We start from the raw sequence: 26,822 nt of genomic DNA, 5'->3' as shown, positions 1-26,822 counted from the left end.
AGCACTAAAAAGGCCAACTCGAGTGTGAGGGAGGGGAACACTCACTGCGGCCAGAGCTCGGGTAGCTCTGACCTCGGGGATGAGTCACCGGCAAACTCTGCTTCAAACAATGTAAACAAAGCTTGAGCCTCCTCATTTTGCTCCGTGGTGTTATCGCCCCTTTTACCGAAACGTGGATTTGGACTGCCTTGGATTTCCCTAGTGTTTTCATCTCTGTCCTGTTCTCCTGAGCTTGTCTTGTAAAATTCTGTCTGCTACTGCCACCATCAGTCCTTCCAGCTCAGAAACCTTCCCTGGATCTGAACTGTGTCGTGCATTTCCAGCAGAGCTTGAGGGTGTTTGTGTGGGCACTGGGTTCTTTGCAAGGAGCCTGCAGAGAAGAAGGAAAGTCTGTTTTGTTCATACACTGGAAATTTAATTCCGTGCTCTGTTCTTCAGTGAGAGCTATGTGGAATTTTAAGCAAGTCTGTTGATAAATACCAAAGAAAAAGAGGTCTTGTAAAAAGAGGCACATCTATCACAAATGAAGACCGTTGTATATATGTGCATTCTGGGAGATAATCTCAACAAAAAATGAAAAGGATATTATTGAAGTCTGCTGGTATACATACTGTTTTCCTTTTAAAAAGCCAAAGGAGAACAAAGAAACAAACACTAAATCCCAGAAAACCCACGTAGTTTTTAGGTAAATTCAGCCTAAGCAGGGGGAGTCAGCAGAAATAAAGACTGTGAACTGAAGGAAGAATAGACAGAAACTATGCAAATTTAAGTCATGTTGTACTGTAATGCATTCATCCCTTATTTTATATTCATATTCTTTCATTTCTTTAAGCTGTTTTATGAAGACAAAGATGCTACTGAAATACAGATTTTTTTCAAGTGTATAAACTTTTTAAAATTCAGCTTGTGGAAAAGATTTAACAGTAGGTGAGGTGCTTGCAATATATTTAAGGAAAATAATTAAATTCTGATACAAAATCCTCAGGCAGTCAGTTATGAAACACTGCATCTGCAGATGTTTATCCATATATGTTCATTATGAACAGAGGTTTTTATGCTCACGAACTATTAAAGAAATTTTTCCTATTCCTGTAATTACTTTGCTTTTTCATTATTTCCTCCTCCAAGTACTGTCATCCGTGGTGTGTCATTTGCCAGAGACAAAACATTGGAAGAGTTTGCTGTTTGGTCAGCTTTTGGCAGAGATACTAATTTTTTCAGTACTGCTCTTTGACTTGTTTTTTTCCCCCTCCCCAAGAGCAGAACCTCTCTCAGTAGAACCTCTCCAATGCAGGTAAACCCTTTGCTTGAACGTTTCAAGATTTGGAATGAGAAATTTATAATCCCCTTTCCAGGAGAAACTGCTGCTAAATATCTGTACTTGGACTGTGTATCGCAGTTGAACTGGTACAAGCTATGAAATCGGATGTGTTTATATGTGGAGGAAGAGTAATTAACATTTTCAAAGTATCAGGACTCTTTACTTTCCTAATTTAGGCAACTGTTGCTTTGTTAGTTGAGCAGAACATTAAACGTTCTTGAGAAATATTCTTACATGCCTCTCCAACCTCTTCCCCTTCCCGTCCTCTGATTGTTATCTTTATCATCTGTGATCTTGAAGGCCCTGACTACAGTCTTTAGAACAAAAAAATAAATCCATGTTTTATCTGCTTTTAAGTGTTGCTGGTTTGTAAATTTAAGTACCTGGCTAATTGCAAATGCAAGGCTGGTTAACCCAGCAGTGGTTCTTGTGCCCTGCAGATGTTGGCAGAGATTGTCGGAGTAGCATTGATTGTTATCATTGCGTGTGGTGGATCAGTTTCTGAATGTCCCAATCAAATGTTCTTTTTTAAAATTCATATTGGTAGGTCCTGCTAGAGATAACATTAGCTCGAGATAAAATACCTTTCTGACAACAGTTTGTTTTCTTAGCACATCTTGTGTGGGAGATCTTGTGATGGCAGAGTTGGTCTTGTCTGTCTTTTGTGCCAGCTCGTGCCAATTTAAACTGTAGCAGTGTTTGAGTGACTTATGTGTGTGATAATTAGCTCAACTTCATAGCAGGACATTGATAGAACTCTGAGTCTCACTTTGAGTCTTTGCTTATATATTTGTGAGGGAAAATAGCATGGACTTGAGCTCCCAAAGCAGGAAATGTAACTGGTGTTGTGAAATAAGACTTGCTTTAATGCTGCTTTTGGGTTGTGAGAAAATGGTGCTATTTAATGACTGCTGGTCTGCAGCCCTGCCTCAGGCAGCTGCTTCTTTACATCCTGATTTGTAAAGATATCATTACTGTGTTTTGATGTTTAGGATTTTTTTTCAATGTAATTTAGAAATGTTTCAGAACTTGCAGTTTATTAACTCATTCGTTTTTGTGACAAGGGAGAAGAGATCCAGCTGTGTTAATGCTTCTGTCATTTTTCTGCATTGTGACTCTCTGAAATTGAAGAACAATGAAGTATTTCAGGTTGCTTAGGAGGCTTTAGCACTGACTGAAATGGAAAGATTTAGTCTTCCTATTAATATTGGAAGTGAGATTCCACTGATTTGGTAGGAGGATGGCAGTGCATTATATACACCATAGGTACTACGTCCAGTTTGCTGTTTAGTTGTTTTAAAATGAAGTAATATAGGTATAAATTATATTTATTCATACACTCATTTTACATTGGAAAATGTATTTACAAATGCAGTGCGACAAGCCACCCTTAATATTCTTATGCTTTTGCAAGTGCTTGTGCTGTGAGGATTTTTTTAGGATATCAACTCTTCCTATGGGAGTTGCAAGCCTGGAGTAGAGCTTGCAGTAAGAATGGTTCTCCCTTTCACAGCTTTACAAGGTGCTGGCTTTGCATAAAACTGGGATAGGTCCACTAACTGTCCAGTGGCAGGACTGGGAGTGAGGGTGGATAGAGCCTACCAGTGCCAAGACTGACTCCATTTAGTTTTAGGAGTTTGAGGAAGAATGGAAACAAAGGAGTTTCTGTGAGCAGAAGCAAAAGTTGGCAAATACCTTTCAGTGTATCTGCGAGAGGAAGCATTTTGTTGTTGGAACTCCTAAAATTGCCAGTGGAACTCTGCTTTGCCATTCTCTTTTAATACTACCTTCTGTTAGTCACATGATTGTTCTACATGCAGGTTACCATGTGGTGCTCCAGCTCATCCAGTGTGATCTGGAGGGTTCCTGTGTAGCTGAGCAATGTGCTTTTGCCCCTGCAGTGTTGTGCTGCTCAGGGCACACCTTCAGTCATGTTCGAGGCTTCTGAGCAAACTGGGGGGCTACAAGGGAAGTTTCACTGCAGTTGAGAGGTTAATTAATTGAAATAGCACACTGGGAACTGAGGAAAGCAGGTGATGTTTAGTCTTATTTTTATAGCCCTAGAGGGAGAATCAGATCTGTCACTTGCTGGCACAGCAAAGGGAAGATTGTTCTGGGACTATCGACCCTTTTTTGCCCTCTGCAGTTGCAAGCAGTAACCAAGCCTGACTTGACTGCAGAATGTCAGAATTTACTACTCAGGCAAAATAAGTCTTGACAGAAAATCATGTGCTTCTGGACTTGGTGTGCTCTCTGCCTTTCATTCTGCAGTAGTGCAGTTGGGAGGATCTCTGGATTTGCATCTCATTCATTTAAGACAAGGATATCAAGGAATTGAAATGAAGCTGGTTGCTGTTTTGGTCTTTGAATCAGCTGCGGTTTCCAAACATCCAGCTCTGCATCTTGGCTGACCTTATGTAGAAAGACTCAGAGCTGTTTGGCTTTATGCAAAGGCCTGAGAAGATATTAATGTGATGTGAAGTGGATCAGGTGGTGATATGTGCCTTGTAAAAGTGAAGATACAATTTTTGTTACTATTGGACCAAAACCACTAAATGGAGCTAAGAAATACTGAGGAGGCTGCTCATGTTAGAGAGACAATTGCTCGAGGGAGTTTACCAGCCTGGGATTCTGTGAGGTGTATTTGCTGTGGTTTGCTGTGTGCTTGTCTCTTCCTAGGGCTTCCTAAGGACCTCAGTTCCTCCTTCATAGCCAAACATGGTGAGCAACAGCTGAACTAACTTGAGTCTCATAAATCAAGCTGCTGATAGGATATTTTCAGGTTGTTATGGGCAAAGTTTTTCAAGTTTTTCAGCAGCAGCAAAGGACAAGATTGCTTTTGGTTGTTTTTACGGATTCACAAATTTAGTGTATCCCTGGCGAAATCAGACGTGTAAAGTAGAGTACTGGGTATATGGTTGAACTGAAATTCTCCATAAATTTGAAGAGGATAGATGAAGAGGTAGTGCTGCAGGACCTGAATTGACTTTAGTTTCTGAGACAAAAAAAATAGCTGTATGCAGGTCATGGCTGCAGGTGTATCTGTTTCCTGTTTGAGATGGAGAGAAAAAAATATCTTAGGCCTGTCAGAGGGATGTTTTGAGTAGGTGAGTGAACTGGTCAACAGTGGGAATGTGTTAGCGTGCTCAACTTATCACATAACCCAGGAAATCTCACATTTGCTGTGCTGAAGAAGCACTGATTTTGCTAATAAGTTGAATATAATTGTCTTTCTAACATCTTATGTTAGTCTAGTGTAAAGGTAATGCTAGCTCCTTCAGAGAACACTCATTCTCTTCTTTAATTTCTTCATACCTGTTATTTGTAAGAGCTGTCTGATTAAGAACTTACTAAGCATCCTAAATCCTTCAAAATGTTGTGTCAGCATGTGGTATTCAGTGAGTCACAGGCCTAACTGTATTATGGCTGGTGCAGGGAGGGAAAAAGGTAAGACTTATTTTAAATAAAATGGTAAGGCTTGTGTTTGTCTTCAGAATTTTATGTTATCTTTACTGCCTTCCATGAGAGTGTTTAATAGTTGTAATAAAGTAGGAGAAAATCTTGTAGGAAAGCAATTAAACGTGTGTTGTGTTTAACTGCTAAGGGTTTACTGAAGCCTTTCTGAGAATAAGTGTGGGGTTGTTTTTCATTTCAGTTGATGCTGATGAGATAAAACGACTAGGAAAGAGGTTTAAGAAGCTTGATTTGGACAACTCTGGTTCTCTGAGCGTGGAAGAGTTCATGTCTTTACCTGAATTGCAACAGAACCCGTTAGTACAGCGAGTAATAGATATATTTGACACGGATGGCAATGGAGAAGTGGACTTCAAAGGTAAGGCACAGTGCTCTGTGACAGGGGGTGGCACTTTAACAGAACCTCCTGGAGCTTCAGAGCACTCCAGTTTTTCTTCAGCTGAGAAGAAAGGAGTGGTGAAGAAAACTTATTAATCCAAATAAGGTGCTAATTCCTCGTGGAACTAAATACCAGTAAAACTAATTTCTCTGGTGCATTAGGGCACTCCTGAATGAAGTGCTTAAAAGAGCAGATTGTATAGTAATAGCTTTCAAGGTCATGCTGATTTAGGGCTACTCATTAAATATCTCTTAAAGTGCTTTAGTTCAGACTCTTAATTGTGATGCTGTCTGAAAAAGGTGGGCTAGGCTGTGTAAGTGGTGTGTCTGTGCATTAGTTGTACTTATCCAAATGAAATCTGTCCTTAGTTGGAGCATTTAGAAAATAGAAAGGGGCCCAGATTTTTCTGTTCATGCTTCTTTTATAGGATTCTTTTTAGGTAGATCTTAAAACACTTCAAGTAAAAAACCAAAAGTTTTGATTTAGTACATTGCTCAAAATTTTAGACTTAATTTAAATATTCATGATTAAAAGGGCAAGCAGGTTATAATTTTCATTACTAGTTTGTTAAAACAGCCTCTGACCCTTAGAAGTGATAATATTTGTAACTTCTATTCAAGCTAATACTCGGTATCTCTTGTTGCATATGTCTGGAAAAGGTAAATTTCTTGAGGTTTTTTTTTAATTGCAGAAAGTTCTTTAATCTCATTTATAGTGACAGGCTGACATTTTAAATAAAATATTAACATACAAGAGCTGCTAACCTTTGCAAACCCCCTCAAATTTCTACAGGGATTAACTACAGGGTAACTGGAATGTTGAGTTTTGATCTAAAGCAGTCATAGTGGTATTGGAACTATTCAAAATCTCCTTGTGAAAAAATAGGCAGTGATAAAAGATGATGCTTTATTGTCTGTGACATTGAGCTGTGATTAATACAATTATCAAGAGCTGCTCTTCTTGGGAGGGAACAGGAAGTTGTCAAAATCAATTTTCTTTTTACCCTATTTCTTAGAGAAAAGTATTTTTTTAGCTATTTCTTGTAGAGCAGTTTTAAATTTTAATGTAATTCTTTTAGTTGGGAAACCAATCTTGAAGAGGAGCTGTACAATTAAAATCCCCAATGGAGTGGATTTAGTAGAGAACTTGGAGTTTTCTGTCAGCTTCTTCTGTGAAAGTCCAGCAACAAAATTACTGAAATCCTGGTGTAACCAAGTCTATTCAGTGAACACAATATTGGATTTGGGGTACTTCCCACTAAAGAATATTAAAGTATCAAAGTATGTGAACACTTAGGTGTCACAAGGTAGACAATATTTTGAAGATTTTATGGTAATTTAAATTCTTCGAGCAATTTCTAAAAACTTCTGAATGTTGATTTCCTTGATTTATTAAATAATACACTTTTTTGTGTGTGTTTTTCTTGCATTATTTAGAATTTATAGAAGGAGTCTCCCAGTTCAGTGTCAAAGGAGATAAAGAACAGAAGTTGAGGTGTAAGTATTTTAATTTTTCCTTAACAAAAATTTTTTGATCCTCAAAAACTATACTTGTTAGTTAAGATTGAGAAATCATCAAATCTGGATTCTTATAAAGAGTGGGAAATCCTGAAGGTAGACTGTGAGATTTTTGCACAGTTTGTAATTTTTTTTGTGTGGAGATTTGCCACACTCTTTTCTGCAGGGAAGATTGGAGGAGGTTGCCTTTTGATGAACTTTCAGTAACTGAAGTTGCTTCCTGTTTTAAAAAGAAAAAATTAATTTAAGAATAGCTTGCTACAGAGTTTTGTGAACTATATGCTTTGCTTTATGGGGCCTAAGAATAATATTCCATTTTTTGCTACTACGGTAGAAAAGCATTAAATTGATGTTTCAGAACTGCATCTCAGCATCCAAACTTTTGGAGTGGAAAAGGGGTAGGTTCAGTCATACATGTAGCTTCCAATAACTAAAACTGAAATGTTTAAAAATAAATCCAGTCTTGATGCCAAATTGTTTGCAGCAAAGTAACCAGGTAGGATTTTGATTCATCTGTTTCCTGGAAGGTTGTAATTTTTTCTACTTGCAAATGAGCTGCTGCCTGGGTGCTTTGCTTGTGGCGGTGGAGATTTTCCTGTTTGATTTTAATGGAATCCTTTTACTGCTGGTGCCTAAAACAATTTCAGTTGATATTTCTGAAGTGAGTATATTGCTCTTTTCTGACCACATTTGTCACTGAATGTTTTTTATACATATATATATATTTTTTTTTTATTTCTGCAGTTGCTTTTCGCATTTATGATATGGACAAAGATGGCTATATCTCAAACGGGGAGCTCTTCCAGGTGCTGAAGATGATGGTTGGGAACAATCTCAAAGACACTCAGTTACAGCAAATTGTAGATAAAACCATAATTAATGCAGATAAGGATGGTGATGGAAGAATATCCTTTGAAGAATTCTGTGCTGTAAGTAACTTCTGAAGAAAACTCGTGTCATTTACAGGGAGAGGAGCCCCTCAACTGCTGCTCCTGAAAAAGGGCAGACAGTTGAAAGGTGCATTTTAAGAACTTTGGGGTTTGCAGAGCAGAATGCATGAATGTACCACATGAGACTTGAAATGGTTGATTTTCACCCATGTGGTATATTTATTTAATTATTTGACAGCAAGTTTTAAATTCTTTCTTCAGAAAAAGGAAATGAATCTTGAACACTTGCAAATTGCAACAATGAGTGTTTAGACATTAATTTGAAATGAATGTTAATGAATATACACCTCGTAACACAGTTTGGGAATTGCTTTTTTTTCCTACTCTTTGAATTTACAACTTCAGTTCAAACATAACTTTTTCATACTCAGTGTGAGTTCTAAAAAAGAGGGGAGGAAATCTGCCATCCCCCCAACTATTAAAGTGAAAGGGTTCTATTGTTGGCATGTTTGAGGTTTTTTTTAAGATATTTTTGTGACATCATGTAAAAAACACATAGTCATTTGCAAAGATCTCAGAGTCACAGCCTGCAGAGACCTGGATTACTGCATTATCTGTTTTCTTGCATTGGGTTATTGTCTTCCAACCATCCATCAAGTGATGTTGCCTTTTCTTTTGTCCTTGGGCTTCTGCCTAGGCGTCCTGTCTTGTGCTACTGTTAGGTTTTCCTCTTCCTTTGAATTTCATCAGTTTTTGTTGACCTGACAAGAGGCTTTTCACTTTTACAACCTCTTATCCTCTTGTGCTTGCATTTTACCTCCTCTGAACCTTGTGCTATCTGTCTGCAAAAATACATTTTCATTTATTGCATTTGGCAGGTACCATTTGGCTTTTGAGTTTTGTTCACACCTTGTAAGAAGTTCCTCTGACACGGCACCTTTCCTTCTCCCTTTGCATTGCATGGATCACACCCTCATGAACACTGGTTATTTTTTTTTCTGGGTGTGTGCAGTTCTGTCAGAAATCCTGCTGCTGTTCCTATGACCCTTTGCTACTCATGGAAGGGTGCACAGTTTTATAGGGAGTTTTAGAAGTCTAGTGAGCATTTTATTTAACATGCAGAAAAACAGTGCACGGTCAGAATATGAGCTGAGGAGGAATGCCAAAATGGTGTCATTTACACTGGTTTTCAGTGTGTAAATTGTGCTCATATTGAACGACCTTGGTTTGTACATAATTCATTTCTGTCCCTCACAGTACTTGTGAAATGTAAATCAGTGTGGAGAGGCCAGGGAAGTACTGTCATTATGATTGACCTGAATGCATCTATTGAATGTGTTCTTTGTACGTGTCTAACTTTCAATTCTCATGTCTCTGAACCTTATTTTTCTCCCAGGTTGTAGGAGGCCTAGATATCCACAAAAAGATGGTTGTAGACGTGTGACTCTGTAGGGCACCACCCAACACTTTTGCTTTCTTCTCCATCTCTGAAGATCTGCTCCAGACGTCCAGCAATGCTCTCTGTGTATTTAAATGGAAGTATTTTTCTCTGTGAAGCCACATTTTCCAACATGAGCCTCATGAAGCCAACTAAGTGTTATTGAACTTTTATTCTCTCAATAACTCAGTGTAGCACTTTAAAGTCTGAAGGACAGCAAAGATGGAAAGAGCATATCAGTGTGGCGGAGAAAGGGAAGGGGTTGGCTTTCTAATTTATTTTTCTTCATCTTTATAACAAGGAAATATCTATCTATATATATATGTGTGTGTGTATTTATATATAGATATATATGTAGCTTTCTATATGTAGTAGCTAGGTGGGCTTTAATTTAATATACTTGATTCAGAAACAAAACTAGAGTACAAAGTGCCAAGCAGAATATTAACAGTTCAATATATGGATATACATCCTTACTTTTATTTCACACAGTTTTATATATATAGTAGAAGAATGTAAAATTTTAACTGGGTGTTAGGTCAACTCTTTTCCTTTTCCTGTGACTGTTCAGATGTTTCTATATATTGACTGGCTGACAAAGCATCGCTTCTTATTAAATCACCTTAAGTACTTTTTTTTTTTTTTTGTAACACAGGAGACTAAGTTTATTTATACCTGTTAATATATTACCAGGGACTGTGTCTCTTTGCTAAATAACTTAGTACAGTTCTACTTAATATGAGAATATAGTTTAATGCTACTGCCAAGAACTAGTCCTCGTGTGCATATAGTGACTGCGGAATGCTTTGATGGCCCTTAAGCTCCGTCACCCAGGAATTGGGAGCAGTTACAGCTGTCCTGAAGCCAAGGCACATCTGCTGTTCTGGGTTCAGTTTAGATACAGCTGCTCAAGTTGTTAGATGCATTCATGATTTTCTCTTGTGCTTAGCTTAAATGAAATTAGGATCAACATAACTGTGCAGGATTCCCACCTACTTATTTTATACAGTACTTAGATTATAAAATGTTCTCGCCATTTAAATTCTGTTGTTTCAACCATGATAGTTTCCCCCTTGCATTTAAAAAAATACTACAGGTAGCATAAATAACTGGTAATATTTTATATATATATGTATATAGGATTCATACAGGGGGGAAATCTTGTTAACCTATGCCATAGAGGAGGAAAACTTCACACTATCTAAATTTATACCTCTTGCAGTTCTCCAGTCCTTTGCCTGGAGAATGTTTTTCTTTTCTAGATTTGTCCATATCATAATTTGTAATGGAAGGTAACTTGATATATTTGTGTGATATAAAAGTAGCGAGCCATGTTTTACAACTTTATATCATCCCTTCCCTTTTCTGCAGTGGTACTATTGGCTGGAAGAAAAACATTTGCTAGATTTTTTTAGAACAGTACATCTTTCCTGTATAGTAGTTTTTCTATTAAAAGAAAAATTGTTTTATAATGAGCAGTGGAAAGTGCAGGTTGTCTGAACCTCTTCAATCGAGCACCTGTCTGCCATAGCTGTTCCTTCAACTGAGTGCTGCACATCATGGGCTCTGTCTGTGAGAGAGAAATCCAGGTGCTTGGTGTCCTTGCATGACATGAAGTTTTGCATGTAGATCGATTTGAAATGTTCCTCTTGTTTACATAATTTGCATAATTTAAAAGATAATGTTGCCAAACTTTGGTAAATGTTAATGTTCAAAACAAAAATCTCCACTACATGTAACTTTTTTCTTCCTCTGGATCAGTACGTGGTTTATAATCCCAGCCAGTGGTTGTATCTGTTCCAGTGTCAATTGCCATGTGCTCTGCTTCAAGGGGGAACTAGTCTTTTGTGAATTTTTTGTACATAAGTATTTGTTACAAACATTTTAGCAAATGCTTTCAATTTCTCTTGCTTGTGCATATCTTGGCTGGCATTATAGAAATTAGTGCTAATGTTATTTCCTTAGGGGGACTGGAAGGGGAGGGATGAGGTTTTTTTTTAGTTTGTGTGGGGAAAAAATGATTTATGTTGAATGTTTAGTTTTTCCTCTGCATGCTACATCATATGTTGTGGGAACTATAAGAACCTTCATACTATATGAATACAAAATAAAATATTTGAACCTTGGTTGGGGTGCTTCAGTACTTACACAACCTTTCCTGTTCACCTTAAAGCAACTCTGCACACTGATCTAAGGAAAACTTCTTCACAGTTTTTTGTCTACTCTCTCATTGTGAAGATTTACTGAAAAACTCTACAGGGTGCACAGTCCACTGAACACTTCCAGGATTTATTTCAGTGTTTCAAGACCACTTACATTTTGGGGTTTTTCAAAGGCACATCGTTCTCTTTGCTAAGTGTCTAAACCGGATAAAAAACTTTTGAGATCCTTGTGGTAAGTGGAAGGTGGCTTAAAAAGCAAAACAAACCCACCCTAACATTAATGAAATGGAGAATGAAAGGCAGCTTCTTTCTCAGGGAAAGGTCTGAGCCTTGTGCTGGTGACACCAGCCCTCCCTGCAGGGGTATGTCATTCCCAGAAGCTCTGCTGTGCTCTTTGGGGTGCAGGTGTTTGGGCCTTCTGAGTGCTGCCCTCTCTTTTCTGCTGATTTGGGTTGGGATCAATATGCACCTGATTTAGGATAAGCAGTAATTTTTGTGTGTTCTTGCCTTACTCTCCCTCATCTTTCAAGCTAATTGAGGTAAATGCAGATGATGAACAGAAGATGTGCTGACCAGGTGTGTACACCTGGAGCTGCTCTCTCCTGTACAGCTTGGACTGCTGAGCACTATATATTTAGGTAACTCAGCAAGTCTTAAATCTGTTGGCAGCTGAAGACTTGAATCAATTTGGCTGTAGTGATAATCCCATACTGCAAAGTGCTGCTCTGGAAACTTGGACATTGAGTGAAATGCTGCCTCAGTTCGCTTGTGTGTGATAATTTCATTTCAGTTTTTGTTTTCATTTCCAAGCCTGAACTGAATTATTTTGCAAGAGACTTGGCAACAAGGTTGGCAGGCAGGGTTAGGAGAAAAGGGCCCATTTTTAAGTCATACTGGGACTGACCTCTCTAATCTCTCCCTCTACTCTTGTGTGCATTTGGTATTTTAAGGAGGAGACACAGGACTTTCCAGTTGTTTGTGCTCTGGTACTAAACCTAGTGGCTCTTGGCTTCACTAGGCTGTCCTTACAGATCATTTTCAGGAGAATTATAAAAGATTCAGGATGAAGTGCAAATACCTTATTTAGCTCTGTGTCTTACTCTTTCCATGTGATGCATTGTTCCAGCAGCAGCAGAGACTCGGTGGGCAGCCTGCCATTGAACTCTGCATTCCAGCTGACTCTTCCTTTTTCCCGGAGGATACCAAACTGTGATGCGTGGATTTAAACACTTCACTGTGCCGATTCCTTTAGGCTCAAAACATGAAACTCAAAGGCTTTCTGAAGTTCTGACAGCAGCCTCTTAAAACTCTGACGTTCCGAAAATCCGTAATGAGGCGTGTTTTTGTTGGAGGCTGTTCAAGTAAAATCATGTACTCAGTGTGCTTTTGATATGACACAACCAACTTAAAATAACTTTTAATAATTATACAGAGACATTGTGTATGTTCAAATCACACCACATGTCTGAAGGCAGTCAGACTGCAAAAACAGTCCCATTTTTCTTCTGGGCTTCCAAATCTAGCAGAAGAGCTGTGGCTTCTGTAGCTCCACGCCTCTCATGTGCCCTGGAAGCAGAACTCCTGTGTGTCCAGGAATCTGGACTCCCAGCCCCCAGTCCTTGGTGCAGCTCAGAACCTCTCGGCTGCTCTGCTGGCCACTGCCCTAATATTGCCATAAACTTTGGAAGGAGGACTTCCTGCAGAAGAAAGGACAAATCCAGTCAGCAAACGAGATGATCCATGTCACGAAAACGGATGTTTTGCGCTCACACGTGTGCTAAAAGCAGAGAACTAAGCCCAAGGGTGAGAAGGATGGTCAAGGTCAGTCACCCTGTCTTACTGCAGGTGCAGAGTTAAAAACTGCTGCTGTCAGGGTGAGTTGTCCCCTTTAGCTTTCAAGACCCCTCAGGGAATGCTGCAGCTACATCAAAAGGCAGAACACCTTTCTGCCCCATGGAGAGGGTTTTGGAGCCAGAACGAAGCCCTGGACTCCTCACTTCGCCCCTCCAAAACTTTCTCTTAAGGGCATCAAGCCAACTGCCAGCAAACTACCTGCTCCAAGTGCAGGTGTGGACAGGTCAGGAAGAAGGTAAGAGCCACAAAGCAGTTTCTCAAAATGCAAGATCTATTTATATGTAGTAAAGAAGATTAGATAAGACGACTTACCTAAAATTAGATTGCAAATTGCTGTTCGTGCCATTTTAATGTTCTGAAAAGATCCCAAAATATGAATTTTTCTGTAAAAAGCAAAGCAGCCTTAAGTTAATGGAAAAAACCCTCTGTGATTAGAGAGCTGGAGGTGAGAGATGAACGTGAAATTCTGTATCAGTGGACTAGTTCCTTTTCTACATTTGTAAATAGTAAAAAAAACCCAACTGAAGCCCAGAAAATCTACAGCATAAGACTTGTGCTCCTCCAAATCCTTTAAAAATAGATTTTACAATTTTGAAATTTAACAGTGTAGCAGCTTCAGGAGGAAAACGTTGCTGGGTTGGTGAGTTCAACTTTGATTATTTGTAAGAAGGAATTCTTACACTGTGGGGAGTGACTGAATTCTAAGTGTGCTGGTGACTGTCATTCTCATAACAAAGGGTCAAATAAATACTTGTGTTCATTAAAAATAGCACTTAATTTTCTTACTACTGCTCTTCAACAGTTCTAAAAAATCCAGATTATCTTTGTTCCTGGCAGGGGACACAGATGAGCTGAGGGATTGTGTTTTGACCAGGAGGAAGTGAGTCAGTACTTACTGGTCAGCGAGAACGATGCGTGTCCTGGTTACGTTTTCTATGGTGAATTGGTTTTTCCACCTTCCCTGCTATTCTCCCTATTGCTCTTGACAGATGATCTCCTTTCAAAGGTTTGACTGAAACGAGAATAACATGCCCAGGGTAACAGCAGTGGTGCATATCCCTGTAGTCCTCCCCTTGGTCAAGTTACTGGAAACAACTCAGGACAAGTAATACAGAAACACCTTCACTGGTGAATACAGATCCATCCAGATTTTACTTTTGGTGACCAGCAGTGCAAACTACATCCGACTCTGAGGCCTCTGGCATCTAGGAGAAATTCTCCTCCAGAACAGCAGTGGAAGGCATTCCATTGCACCTCAGATTGAGGAAACAGAGCCAAAGCACTCCCAGTTAACAGTGGTAGAAAAGAAGTAGATAGGATTCAGATTCTGCTCTACAGAGAACCCCAAGGAACCCTGGTAATACATGACACAATAGATGTTTCTGGTTTTCCTGATCTGTGAGGGCAAGTGACCCAAGTGGAGCAGGGGGAAAGAAAGAACAGATACTTGCAAGAGGCACACACAACTCCTGGAATACTGCAGCAGCAACTACTCACCGTCTGTAACTTCAAATGACTCTAGAAAAAGATCATCTAATCTGATGAGAGCAAGAGCGTCCTAAAAGAGCAAGAGATTTGTTATTAGCACGAGTGCCTCACTACCATAGAGTTTAAAGCAGATGTTCTCTTTTTACATATGAACAAATGACATCAGTTGTATTTCTCCAATTCATCTATCAAATAATACCTTAAGTTAAATCCACTGCTTTTTCAAGAGCCATGTAAGTATTTCTGTCTAGACAACCCCACCCCTGCTTGGTTGCCCCTGCATTCACCCCAATCTCACCTGTGTTAGTGAAGCCAGTACAGGTCTGGGACAAGGAGCAGCCCCTACAACACTGCAAAACTGGGTTTCTTTTCTCCAAGTAAAGTCTGAGTTTTGCACAGACTGCAAGTTATTGGCTTGGACTAAGACAAAATGAACAGTCTTGATCTGTGCAGAGCACCTCAGAGCCAGATTATGGCACCGTGCTGTCTTACACAAGCTAAATATGTCCTCTGTTTCATAATTTTCATTATGTGTTGTTTCAAGGTTACTTTTTTATCCTGCATTACCTTAAGAAACTCGATGTCCACTCCAGTCACAACTTCAAATTTATTTCTAGAAAACCACCCAAGGATTTTTTTTTCTTTCTGTAATTTGCAGAGGCCAAAGACATCATGGTAGCAAACTGGAGCAATCTCGCAACCAAGATGTTGGGAGACTCACCTCTACTTGAAACCCAAGTATAAATGCTTTCACAAAATCAGCTGCTTTTGTCAGGGCACTGAGATCCTTTGTCTCTTGACAAGTCTGCAAGACAAGAAGTTGTGTGTGCAAATTAAGACCAGACGAGCTAGAATCAGGACTTGAAAATCTGAGGGATAAAGACTAATCATAAAAAAACCCCACATTCAGTTAATGTTAATTCAATTAAGTTATTGTGTTTTACTTGTGTTTTTTTATCATGTTCACCCACAACAAGATGAATGTATCAACTACACCCTATGCTTGGAGGGGAGAGAACAGAGAAGGTGCTGAAAATTCCCCCCCTCCACTGAGAACCCTTTTTATTGAGAAAACCCAAACCTACATGAACTAAACTGCATCAGAGAACTGCAGAAAAAAAAGAGAAGGATGATAATGGCAGGAGAGTTATTCTAATGATAATATTCTAAAGATGCCTTAGCAGGTAAATGAAACACATTTCAAAGTTTTAAATCGTCATGGTGGATACAGGCAAAATGAAATCTGCTTGATCAAGAACAAAATTAATCTTGCTTCTCGCCAGACATCATTTAGTATCAAAAAGTGGTGTTAAAATCCCAGGTTTTGCTTCTGCACAGTTATTGAATGGAACTGCAGGAGTTCCTGCCCCTCCCTCCCTTGTCCTTTAAGTTATTTCTTGGAAGTTTAAGTAAGGTATAGTTCTGTCATCTTTCCTCTAGTGGTAAGATTTCAAGGTTAGGAAGCAAAATTCCTGTTGGTGTCTGTACTTTCAGTATTGGAAGATCTCATATGTTGACACGGTTAATTCAGTGAGTCTTATGTCAAAGCTTTGGATCTACACTAAAAACTGCTAGTTTGAACATTCCTGAGAAAGAGTAAGAAAAAAGAATGAGCATCTACAACATTTGCAGGTCTATGTTGTATCTGTGCCCTAAAGTATTCCAGTGCAATCCATTAAAGAAAAATTATAAGCAACGAAATACTATGGGCCCTTTTCGTCTGCCACAACAAAGGCATTAGAAGATTTGGTGCCCCCCTCAAAAGAGGGGGGCAAAATTGTCAGGTAAGCATTAAGTAGCCTTAAATAGCTGGAAAACATTTCATTCTAAAATCCTATCTAACACATAGATTAAAATTTTTCCTTAATACTACAGTACATAATTTTCTCCTATAAAGAACTGAACACCCCTCCAGTTTATACTGGCCCCTTCTGGAACAGATTTACTTTTGGATTTTACTTGCATTAACTACTTGTTCTGAACAACAGCTGCCAGATTTCATCCCCTGTGAGGGTCTTCTGGGTAGGTGAAACCACACAGTTTCCATTTTTCCCAGCATTATCTGGGATTGGGGACACTTCTCTAGTCTTTAATCTGTGGAACAAGAAGGAATGATGTCGAACACGAGAGGCCCTGCCTTTCAGGAGTCAGAATAACAGAATGTTAAGGGATTGGAATAGATCTTAAAATCATCTCGTTCCAACCCCCTTGCCATGGGTAGAGACACCTCCCGCAAGACCAGGTTGCTCACTGCCCCATCCAACCTGTATTTGAACACTTCCAGAGATGGGGTATCCACAACAACGCTGGGCAACCTATTCCAGTGTCTCCCCACCCTCAGAGCAAAAGTTCCTTCCTGATATCTACCTAAATTTCCCCACTTTGTACCCATTCCCCCTTATCCTGTCACTACAGTCCCTGATGGAGTCCCTACCCAGCTTCCCTGTAGACCCCCCAGATGCGGGGAGGGTGCTATGAGATCTCCGCACAACCTTCTATTTAGCGGGGAAGGCAGGAGGAAGGGGGGCTCCCTTTACCCTGATCTCGACGTTCCTCGTTTTCAGGTTGAACCTGATCTGAAGCTGCAGATGCTCCACGATGGGCGTGAATATCTTCATCCAGTTCTCCTTGAGCGGCGTGTACCTGTTGGCGGGCACGGGGACCTTCCTCAGCTCGCCCTTCCCGACCTTCCGGGAGCGGGGGGGGAAGAGAGAGAGACAGAGAGAGAGACAGAATTAGGCGGAGGAGGCGAGGGCACCCCGAGAACCGGCGTTCCCCCGTCGCCCCGCGTACCCCGAGCGCCTCGGCGGCACGGGAGGGAAGGCGGGCCGCTTGCTGGGCCGCGGCCCCGCCGTGTCCATGGGAGCCCCGCGCGTCATGGGAGCCCCCGCGCGTCCGTGGGAGCCTCCGCCGCTCCTCGCCGCCCGCCCGCCGCTTCCTCCGCCTCCGCCGGGACACGACGCTGGTGAAGCCGCCGGCCGGGCCGCCGCCTCGGTCTCCATGTCCGCCGCGATCCCCCCACGTGGTGCCGCCGCCGCCGGAAGGGGCCGGCGGGCGCTGCCCCCGCATCCGCCGGGGAGCGGCCGCGGCGGGGCGGGATGTCGGGGGCGCCGGCACTGGAGCGGCCGCAGGTGGTGTCGCACGCCCAGCAGGCGCTGACTACACCGTGTTCGACTGCAAGTGGGTGCCCCGCAGCGCCCGCCTGCTGTGCCTGGGCAGCGCCGCCCGCGGCACCGGCCTCGTCCAGCTGTACGAGCTGCGAGGGGCCCGCCTGGAGCTGCTGCGGGAGGTGAGCGCGGGACACCCCCCGGGAACGGCTCGTCCAGGGCCGGGGGACAAATCCCGAGGCTGGTTTGCCTGTTAAACGTGTTGATCCCGCGGTGTCCTGTCTCTCCTGTCGCTAAGGAGTGACCTTATCTCTCTCTGCGATCCCTGACGGGAGGTTGTTGTCAGGTGGAGGTCCGGCTCTTCTCCCAGGCAGCCAGCGACGGGACGAGAGGACAGAGGCTTAAGCTGGGCCAGGGGAGGTTTAGGTTGGACATCAGGGGGAATTTTTCACAGAAGGGGTGATTGGGCATTGGAATGTGCTGCTGCCCAGGGAGGTGGTGGAGTCGCCGTCCCTGGAGGTGGTTAAGGAAAGGCTGGATGTGGCACTCGGTGCCAGGGTCTGGTGGACATGGGGGTGTTCTGTCATAGGTTGGACTCGATGATCTTGAAGGTCTTTTCCGACCTAACCGATCTGTGATTCTGTTTCTTGCCGCTCATCAACAAGCCTATGTTACTTGATTTGTTCTCATGGGTTGCATTATGGGTTACAGGGCTGTGTTTAGGGTGCATCGGGGTTTTTTTTGTTTGTTTTTTCCCCTCAGACGACCTTCGAGCATTGGCTCATTCTCAGGGGTAGCAGCGCCTCAGGTGCATAAAGCCCCACCAGGCCACAAGCAAACAAATTGTTGTTCTCAGGACCAGTAAACTGGACTCTCTGCTTTCCTGTGCACGGGGAAATAACCTCAAATGTAGTTTACCTTTGACAGCATTTTGATAGTATTTTGCACCAAATATCCCATGTGGTTTCACTGACACCTACCCCTGTGGACTCCCGAGAGCTGCACTGTCTGTGGGTTTGTGTTGCCTTTTCCGTGTGCTGACACAGACATTTCCTTCCTTTAAAAGATTGAAAAGCCCAAACCTATAAAATGTGGAACTTTTGGAGCTACATCTCTGCAGCAAAGATACTTAGCTACAGGAGATTTCGATGGAAACCTTAACATATGGTAAGCGTGGATGTTCTCTGGAAGCTTTTTCACTTGGTGTTGTGTTTGTCTGTCTGAATGGAGGTTTCTGTGCCTGGCTTTTGCATGAGATGCTCTCCCTGCTGCCTGTGGTGGGACCCAGTGTAAGCTTCACTGGCTACTGTATTTGGACCGTGCCTGTTTTCTAAAACAACGTGAATTCTGCAAAGTGTTTAATTCAGGCTGCTTCACTCCCATCTTTTGTGTGCAGCTGCAAAAACCTGTTAAAATTCTGTGAGGTCCTCCTCTGAAAAGAGGCTTTTGAGTGGATATACAAATACAAACAACAGGTGTGTTGAAGCTAAATTGATGTCTAGATTAAATATGTATTTTTAATCTTGTAGCTTTGAATGTTTTTTCAGGTCCCTGAATGAATTGTGTAATTAATTTTTAGGTAAATTGATTATCAAGTAAAGCAATAGTGTCAAAAGGGGATTATTTTATTATCATTATTATTATTATTATATTTCCTTGTTATGGAATTATCATTCTTGTTGGAATAGCAAGAATGACATGGAATAGTCACTAGTGGAAATGTAAAATAAAATTCTGAAAGATTGTCAGAGAATGAGAATCAGTGGGAAAGAACCATGAAAACCATGTCTGGATACAACATTCCCCTGAAGTTGAAGACCAGTAGTCAGAGTTAGGTGGGATCAGTGAATCAGGTCATTTTATAGCCTTACTGAAATAGAGCTAAATTGGAGTATTTTGATCTGTAGTGTGATTCATTTTTAGTCCAGCATAAAAACTGGGTCTGAAGGGTTGCTCTGGTGAATCCCCCAGCTGCCTTTATAAACAGGAAGTCCAGAATTGAGCAAAACTTTTCAGACCAGTCCAAAACAGTAGCCAAAGAAGAATAACAAAGACACGTGGTTCTTAATGGTGATATCCATATTTTCTTCTCACTGTTAGTCTGAGCTTGTATGATTTATGCTCAAGTTTCCTCTCATTTTTATACAGATCCTGAGTGTCAAGGAAAATGCCATATTATCTGTTCTTTTTCTTTCTTGCCTAGGAATTTAGAAGCTCCTGAAATACCAGTGTATTCTGTGAAAGGTCATAAGGAAATCATAAACAGTATAGATGGTGTAGGTGGCTTAGGAATTGGGGAAGGTGCACCAGAAATTGTGACTGGCAGTCGAGATGGTGAGTTAGTGAACTCTGCAAGTCTTCTCAGTTCCTCTGAGCCTGTGAGCTCTGATGGCAGGGCACAGTCTGCCATCTGAACTAGTTACAACCTGTTGCAACTAGTTCTTCATACGCTGTCTTTTGAATCTTCCTTGGGACAAATTTTCTCTCTTTTAGAAGCTGTAGACAAGCAAAATACACTATTGTCACTGAGGTTGGGGCAGAAGGAATACAAAGCGGAATAAATGCAGAATATCAGCTAGAGAAAATACATCCTTAAGAAATGCTTTCACTTTATTTCTGTTTGGTTTTGTGGTTCTTTTCTTGTATCCACTAAACACAGTCAGGCTTTCTGGAATGAAGGGTTTTTGAATGATCAGGCTGAAAAGCAAAGGGCTTTCCAGGGAAAATGAACACAGTGTGACAGTGTATCCCTAACACAAAATCCATTGTCCCTCTTTCCCAGGAACTGTGAGGTGTGGGACCCGAGGCGAAGGACACTCCTGTGGCTAATATGGAACCTGTACAGGGGGAGAGCAAAAGAGACTGCTGGACAGTGGCATTTGGTAATTGGTCCAGATTATGACCATTCCTCTCTCTAATATGACTGGGCTTTGATGATTATCAATGTATTTCAGGATGTATGGAGTAGTTTATTTTTTGTAGATGCATAAGTAGCAGAGTTGCTTTTCAACATTGCCAAATTTCTATGGGTTTTATGTTGGTTTTTTTTTTCCAAAATAAGCTGGTTTTGTGGCAGTTTGGTTTTGGAATCATTCTCTAATCACCTTTGGTCACCATTTGCGGTTGGACTCGATCATCTTGAAGGTCTTTTCCAACCTAAATGTTTCATTGATTCTGTGGTTTCACAGATAAGCTGTGCAAGCTTTATTTTTAAGCCTAGGAATGTAAAAGTAGTATGTCCAGCTGTGTTTTTCTGAAGGAGCGTAAATGTTGCCCATGCACGGGAAACACATCACTGTTGTAGTGTAGTTCCAACTACCAAGCATTAAGACATCAAGTTATGAGAAGATCCTTGAAGCTTAAGAGCTAGTTAAAGGACAACAGCATGCTTGATGTGATTCTTGATTTTTCTTTTGGGCAGAACAAGCTCCTTGTGTCTTACACAGGATTTTTCTGTACCCTCAGGCTTTGAAAACCATCCGGTTCTTGAAATCTTAATATCCCAATAGGAATTTTAATTTATTTATTTATTTTGCATAAATGTAAGTTGAAATTGGAGACTTGGTACTTCTGAAGTTTACAGGCTAAAGAGGTTTGGTTTTCTGATTAATTCTTCTCTGGTGTCCAGGCAATGCTTACACCAAGAGGAAGTGTTGTATGTGCTGGATACGACACCGGGGACATTAAATGGTTTGATTTAAAAACCATGTCACTGCGGTGGGAGACCACATTAAGATGGGGTAAGGAAACCATAAAAGTGTTTTTTCATTCCATCTTCTATGCAGGATGGAAACGTTAAAAGGGCTCCGTGTGAAACTTACCCAGAAGATGTTCTGCTGAGGATTAACCAAGAAGTAATTTCTTTAAGTTAAAAAAAATTGTACCCCTCAAATTCTTGATCAGGACAGGATGGGGTATTTTTCAGTGGATTCATGTTTTCAGATGGAATTTGTTATTTTCAATTGGTGGGCATGTCATTGTAGGAAATAACGAATTATTAATGGTCTATTTACAAATAAAAAACACCCCATTTTTTTTTTTAGCAATGGCTAAATTTGAAGAGTGAACCGATCTTTTAGTATTTCCAGGTTTGCAGTGTGGAGTTTGACAGAAAAGATATAAAAGTATGAACAGCTGGTGGCCAAATCATTGAGGGAAAATTCCATTTTTTGATATGAGACTCAGCAATCCAACCAAAGGGTTTGCTTCTGTTTCAAGAGAGGATGGGAGACAGAGGATTTCTTAATAAGAAATAAACTTCCTGAATATATGCTGTCAAGTACTTCAGGTGTAGTACAATAGGAATAAATGCCCAGGTTACTTTATAAATAGTATTGTTTTTTTTGTAGTTAGTGAACAAAATCTGATGATAATTAGAGAAAAGGCACTTTTTTTGGTGAGTTCTTCAGGACTACCTTTTTATTTTTTTAGAAAAGCTGAGTTTCATCATAATATCTTTAATCATCGCTACCATCACTCAAAATCAGATAAGTTGTTGGAAGTGCTTTGATTCTGAGTCACAGAAATATTTTTACTGAATTAGTGTTTGGTAATAATGAAAGTGGGAAAATGGAATTTGTCGTTCATTTAGTGCATTTAAGCTTTCCTTGTGGATGTTTACAGACAAATGGGCATTAAATCGGAGCACGTGTGCTGGGGTTTTTTATAAGTGATTTCGTTGGCTGCATGATCTTGCTGAAGCCTTGGATGAGGTTTAAATTTGACTTGTAGACTGTTGTTGTGTTTGGACAGTGTTTGCAGCGCATTCCCTTCCAGTAATGATTTAAAGAGATGTCAGACAGTTAAATTAACCATCCACCACGAGGTGGCTGGGCTCTCTTCGTAAAAGTGGTCTCTGTTTTAAGAGTCTATACCTTTTCCTGTGGAGTTCCTCACTAATACTTCTGTACACTGCTCATTTTATTTTTTTTTTTTTAATTAGGCACAAAAATCTACCATATGGCAGGTCAGGCACCTGCCAAGAACAGAGATATATTTATGGACAAGTGGAGGATCTGGGAGCCTTCATCTCTGGAAATAGTAAGTGATCATTTCTCCAGCTGGGAATAAGAAACCAACCACTTAATGTTTTAAGAAAGAATCTTTCTGAAAATGATGAGTGGGGTCCTGCTTCCAACTCAGAATATCTAGTTAAAATTATTGCTTAAAAATGCAGTAGAAAGGTGATTTCAGTGTCAGAACTTGATCTGGAATCTTGAATTAATCCCTAAGAGAATGTGACGCACAGATAAATTTTGCCCTTGTCAGTAGTCTTAACATAATGAAAATCTAATATCCTTGGTTAGTAAGGTGATAAATGGAAGAAAATGGGTTTCTTAAAATTCACATACAGTAGCAGTGATGGCTGAGAAGAACGTTGAGGACTTTTAATGATTCTTAGGTTTACATGTTCTTACTTTACATGGAAAAATAATTTCATCATACTAAACGCAGTGAAGGATGCGCATTCAGTTTCAGAGCGATAGTTGAGGTGAACTTTTCCTGCCTGTGGCAAAAGCCAAATGGTTAAAAAATGAAGGGCTGTTGGAGAGAGGTGTCAGGATTAAAAACTTCTTGCTCCCTTTTTTTCTTTCATGAAACACCCAGTAAATATGCAGTGTGGGTATAGCTGGATATAGTGATTATTCATTATTTATAACGACAGACATTTATTTGCCTTATCTGTAGAACGGGAAATAAGGAGGATAATGGTGTGATTGTATGAGTAAATTCTAAGCATATGTGTTTGTTTTTTTTTCCTTTTCCCATTGCCAGTGAGTACCCGGCTCAGCGCTCCAAGAAGGATTCGGAAGGAGCCGAGATGGGGGGTGGCAGGGTCTGTCAGTCTCTTGCAGAACGTGACTCTGTCAACACAGCCCATCTCCAGCCTGGACTGGAGCCCTGACAAAAAGGGACTGTGTGTTTGTGGGGCCTTTGACCAGACTCTGAGGGTGCTGATAGTTACAAAGCTTAACAAAATTTGACAGCAAAACTAGAATTTCTGACAAGAAAGCAGCAGAGTTTGCAGGCTGTAAATATGGGATGGGGAGCCCTTCTGTTTCTAATTTAATTTCTCCCTTAATAAAACTGGATTAAAGAAATAGAAACCAGATCTTTCTATTGAAAGTTCAGATATGTGCAGTTAAGAGTTGTTTGACTGATTGTGCTGCGATGACTTGAAGTTGCCTGGGCACAAAACTTTTACCTTCTAGAAATGTGAATTTACACTAAAAGTAAAATGTGCCTTTGTGTTAATGCAACTCTGTAATTTCAGAGTTCACTTTATTTGTGTTCAGTTTATCCATAGTGCAAATCTTCACTCTTGTTAAATAGTTTGGCTTTTTTATATATAGTATTGCCCATGTGCATTGATGCAATGGGAACTACTGTATAGTCCTTCAGAGAAACTCCTTGTGTATGGGATTTAATAATTAGAATGTTTATTGAAGTGACTTAGGATTCTTTAATACACTAGAGAAATTACAAACAAATGCTGAAATTAAACTCGTGTTAATGGAGTAAGCTTTTTATTGAAGTTCATACAGGAATTAAACTATTGAGGAAAATGCACTGTTTTATTATTTTAGTTTGGTTTCATAATAAATTTTTATGTTCTGTTGTTTTTACCTCTGTTTGCAACTTGGTATTCTACAAATAAAGTTATACGGAGTGTTGTCTTAATATGAACAAAGTATATTATTCAAACATACAGAGATTTAGAGAAGGAATGTATTTGCATAGGTTTACAAGAGCAGTGTGTGGTACTTAGCTAAAACTTCACTCATTTTACAACAAAAGTTGCTAAAACTTACCTCCATGAAAAATTTGAAAAGGTAGCAAAAGTACTGTCTTTTTAATTTTTATGGAATCAGTATTTCTTCAAAACCCAGTTTTGGGTTTTTTGGTTTTAGTTTTATTGTTACTGTAGTCATAACTCCTGTTACTTCTCTCCAATGTTTTCTTTTCTGATTTTACCAGTGTCTGCTGTTGCCATCTTTTTATCAGGCACATCCAGTTACTGTCCTCTATTTGTGGATGTAGTGTGTGAGTTTTCTTAATTTCAGCAAATTTTATTTGGTCACTTCTTGGTCTGGCACTAGCTTTCAGCTGACTTGTAGGTGGATATGCAAGTTTCAGATAAAAGTATTTATTTCTGAAACCAGATTGTGATGGAAAAAACATCGGCTTTGTCCTGGTTAACAACAGAAAAGGCCCTGTGTGGCCATTTGCAGAGAAGCTGTTTCCTCAGGTGTAGTATCTGACAATTCTGTCTCTCCAGTTTGCTGAGGACTGATGAGTTCTCTAGTGCAGCAAGTCCTGTGCTAGAGGGTGAGGCAGGTCTGAAAGGTCTGAATGTGCCAGTGGATCCAAACTGGGCCTTGCTACGCTTCTGTGGTACTGCTGCAATCTTTCTTACAATAAGAAATTGCAGCTTTCCAAAAAAATCTAGAAATGTTTCCCTTCCAAATAACAGCTTGTGTCACAAAAATGATACTTGCTAGATCCCAATTGAAAGGGAAATGGGATGCAGATTTCCCTGTGTATCGCCAGTCAGCTCTGTTGGGAGAGCATGAGTGACAAGCTTTGGGCAGAGAGACTTCAGATGTTTTCACTCATCTAAGATTGCAGCTAAATACAATTGTGATAAAGTTGTCCTTACTAACTCCTGGCTATCTTAGTTGATTAAACCAACTGAGGAAAAGAGGCACCTGTCGGTAGAAAAGGTTCACAAGCTGTTAAACCTTAAAACTTGTGGAACAGAGAAATCCTTCATGCCTGTGTAGCAAATGGTGGGCAGTAGGAAAATTGTAACAGACCGTGAACCCAGTGTGTCTGTGGAAGTCCATAGTTGTAGCAGGTCACTGCTCCAGCTTGCCTTCCAATTTAGATTCTTATATCTCAGATTTAGCAAGGGCCAGCAAGGATGAAAACAGGGAATATAGGCTAAATATTTAGTGGAAGACAGAGATTTATGAGATCCAGCTGTCTTCCCTAAGACTTGATGGTTTGCTTTCAAGTGTCATATTTAGTATGTGATTTTTTTTTTTTCTTCCCTGACCCAAGTAATCCCATCTGCTTTTGTGCATAGTGTAATGCTGAGAGCATATTCTGAAATTATTTTAAATGTTGTCCTCTTAGGTGCATCTCAGTAGGAGGGAATAGGGGGAACCATTGCTCTGCAATGCAATCTGGTGTGGAGTTCAAAGAATCAGTTCAAGTGCTTTGAGTCTAAAATGCACCGTTCAAAGACGGCCTCATGAGCTTTGTGCTGTACATAAAATATACTCACTGAGAGGTGGGCTAGGCAGTGGAAATCAGTAGAAATGTGGTTTCTCTCTTTAATAGTAACAGTCAAGCACAGAGTAAGGGATGAAAAAGCTCTCAGCGTAGGTACCTCTGAGGGAAAACAAAGACCTCCTGAGTTCAGAACTGGGCTATTGGTGCTATTTTTATGTACTTGTCCTGCAGCAAAAATATCCCTTCCTTATACACACAACACCAGGGAGATCTCCTAGTGAGCCTACGTGATGGGAATACAAATCAGAGCAAGAACTAATAAACAGCATTTCTTAAAGCTCTGTGGGCCTCAGAAAGATGAAAGGTGTGTTACCTCTGTGTACTTAATTTTGGGGTTCATTTGTTTCTTGTTTTGAAAATGAAGGAACATTTCCCTCGTGAGTAGCTGATTTCATGAAAATACCTGACAGTTTGCGTGGCAAGAGCTTGCAAAAAGCCAATAGAGCTGAGGGGAAGCACAGATGGAAGGTAGTGTTGTCCTTGTCCATTTAAGGTACGTGGCTGTATCTCTGTACCTAGAGAATGAGACACAGTCAGTGACTGGAGAGAAGAGCTGTTGCTAGTGCCTGTACTGTGCCTTATCTCCTCAGCAGATTGGATTTCTGCTTCTTGCAGGCTAAACAAGAAAGTTAAGCAGACCAAAAGCTGCCTGTGGCAGCCTTGCCTGCTCTATTTATAGTCCTTCCTTCTCTTGCTGAAGACTGGCACCTTGCCTCTGCGGCCTGGAGGCTGAAGAGCTGAAGTGTGTTCTAAATAAAATCATAATGCATCAGAGATGTAACGCACAGGGGCCAAATCCTCTGTGACGCAGCAACTGGGAGAGCTCTGGAAAACCCCTGCCTCGCCCAGGGCCAGGGAATGGAATGTGCTACCGAGTTTGGAGTGACCACGTTG

General features: G+C 40.6%; 3 protein-coding genes across 4 annotated transcripts in view; 2 read left to right on the top strand and 1 right to left on the bottom strand.

Annotated features, from left to right (window-relative positions):
• Positions 1 to 11,145, top strand: part of PPP3R1 (protein phosphatase 3 regulatory subunit B, alpha) — a 39,607-nt gene extending 28,462 nt beyond the window's left edge. For both annotated transcript variants that reach the window (XM_032684389.1, XM_032684391.1), the window contains 4 exons: positions 4,977 to 5,153; positions 6,611 to 6,670; positions 7,436 to 7,620; positions 8,978 to 11,145. In XM_032684389.1, the coding sequence (XP_032540280.1) occupies positions 4,977 to 5,153; positions 6,611 to 6,670; positions 7,436 to 7,620; positions 8,978 to 9,025 (470 nt within the window). In that variant the 3' untranslated portion in view covers positions 9,026 to 11,145. The remainder of the gene's footprint in view (positions 1 to 4,976; positions 5,154 to 6,610; positions 6,671 to 7,435; positions 7,621 to 8,977) is intronic.
• A 1,420-nt stretch (positions 11,146 to 12,565) lies between these two features.
• On the bottom strand, positions 12,566 to 17,750 carry PNO1 (partner of NOB1 homolog). The gene is given in 8 exon segments (XM_032684388.1): positions 12,566 to 12,878; positions 13,348 to 13,418; positions 13,932 to 13,991; positions 13,993 to 14,047; positions 14,533 to 14,593; positions 15,245 to 15,328; positions 17,061 to 17,210; positions 17,317 to 17,750. Coding segments are annotated over 8 exon segments (825 nt in total). The 5' UTR covers positions 17,593 to 17,750; the 3' UTR covers positions 12,566 to 12,810.
• Positions 17,622 to 24,311, top strand: WDR92 (WD repeat domain 92). Its single transcript, XM_032684627.1, is given in 11 exon segments — positions 17,622 to 17,676; positions 17,679 to 17,812; positions 18,697 to 18,797; positions 19,834 to 19,972; positions 20,413 to 20,519; positions 21,282 to 21,387; positions 21,719 to 21,794; positions 21,797 to 21,850; positions 22,571 to 22,670; positions 23,406 to 23,454; positions 23,456 to 24,311. Coding segments are annotated over 11 exon segments (1,080 nt in total). The 3' UTR covers positions 23,615 to 24,311.
• Positions 24,312 to 26,822: the final 2,511 nt, after the last annotated feature.

This window comes from Chiroxiphia lanceolata, chromosome 3, assembly GCF_009829145.1.
Source record: "Chiroxiphia lanceolata isolate bChiLan1 chromosome 3, bChiLan1.pri, whole genome shotgun sequence".
Taxonomy (NCBI): domain Eukaryota; kingdom Metazoa; phylum Chordata; class Aves; order Passeriformes; family Pipridae; genus Chiroxiphia; species Chiroxiphia lanceolata.
The sequence above is the reverse complement of the archived record's forward strand: the minus strand, read 5'-3'. Positions and strand labels throughout refer to the sequence as shown.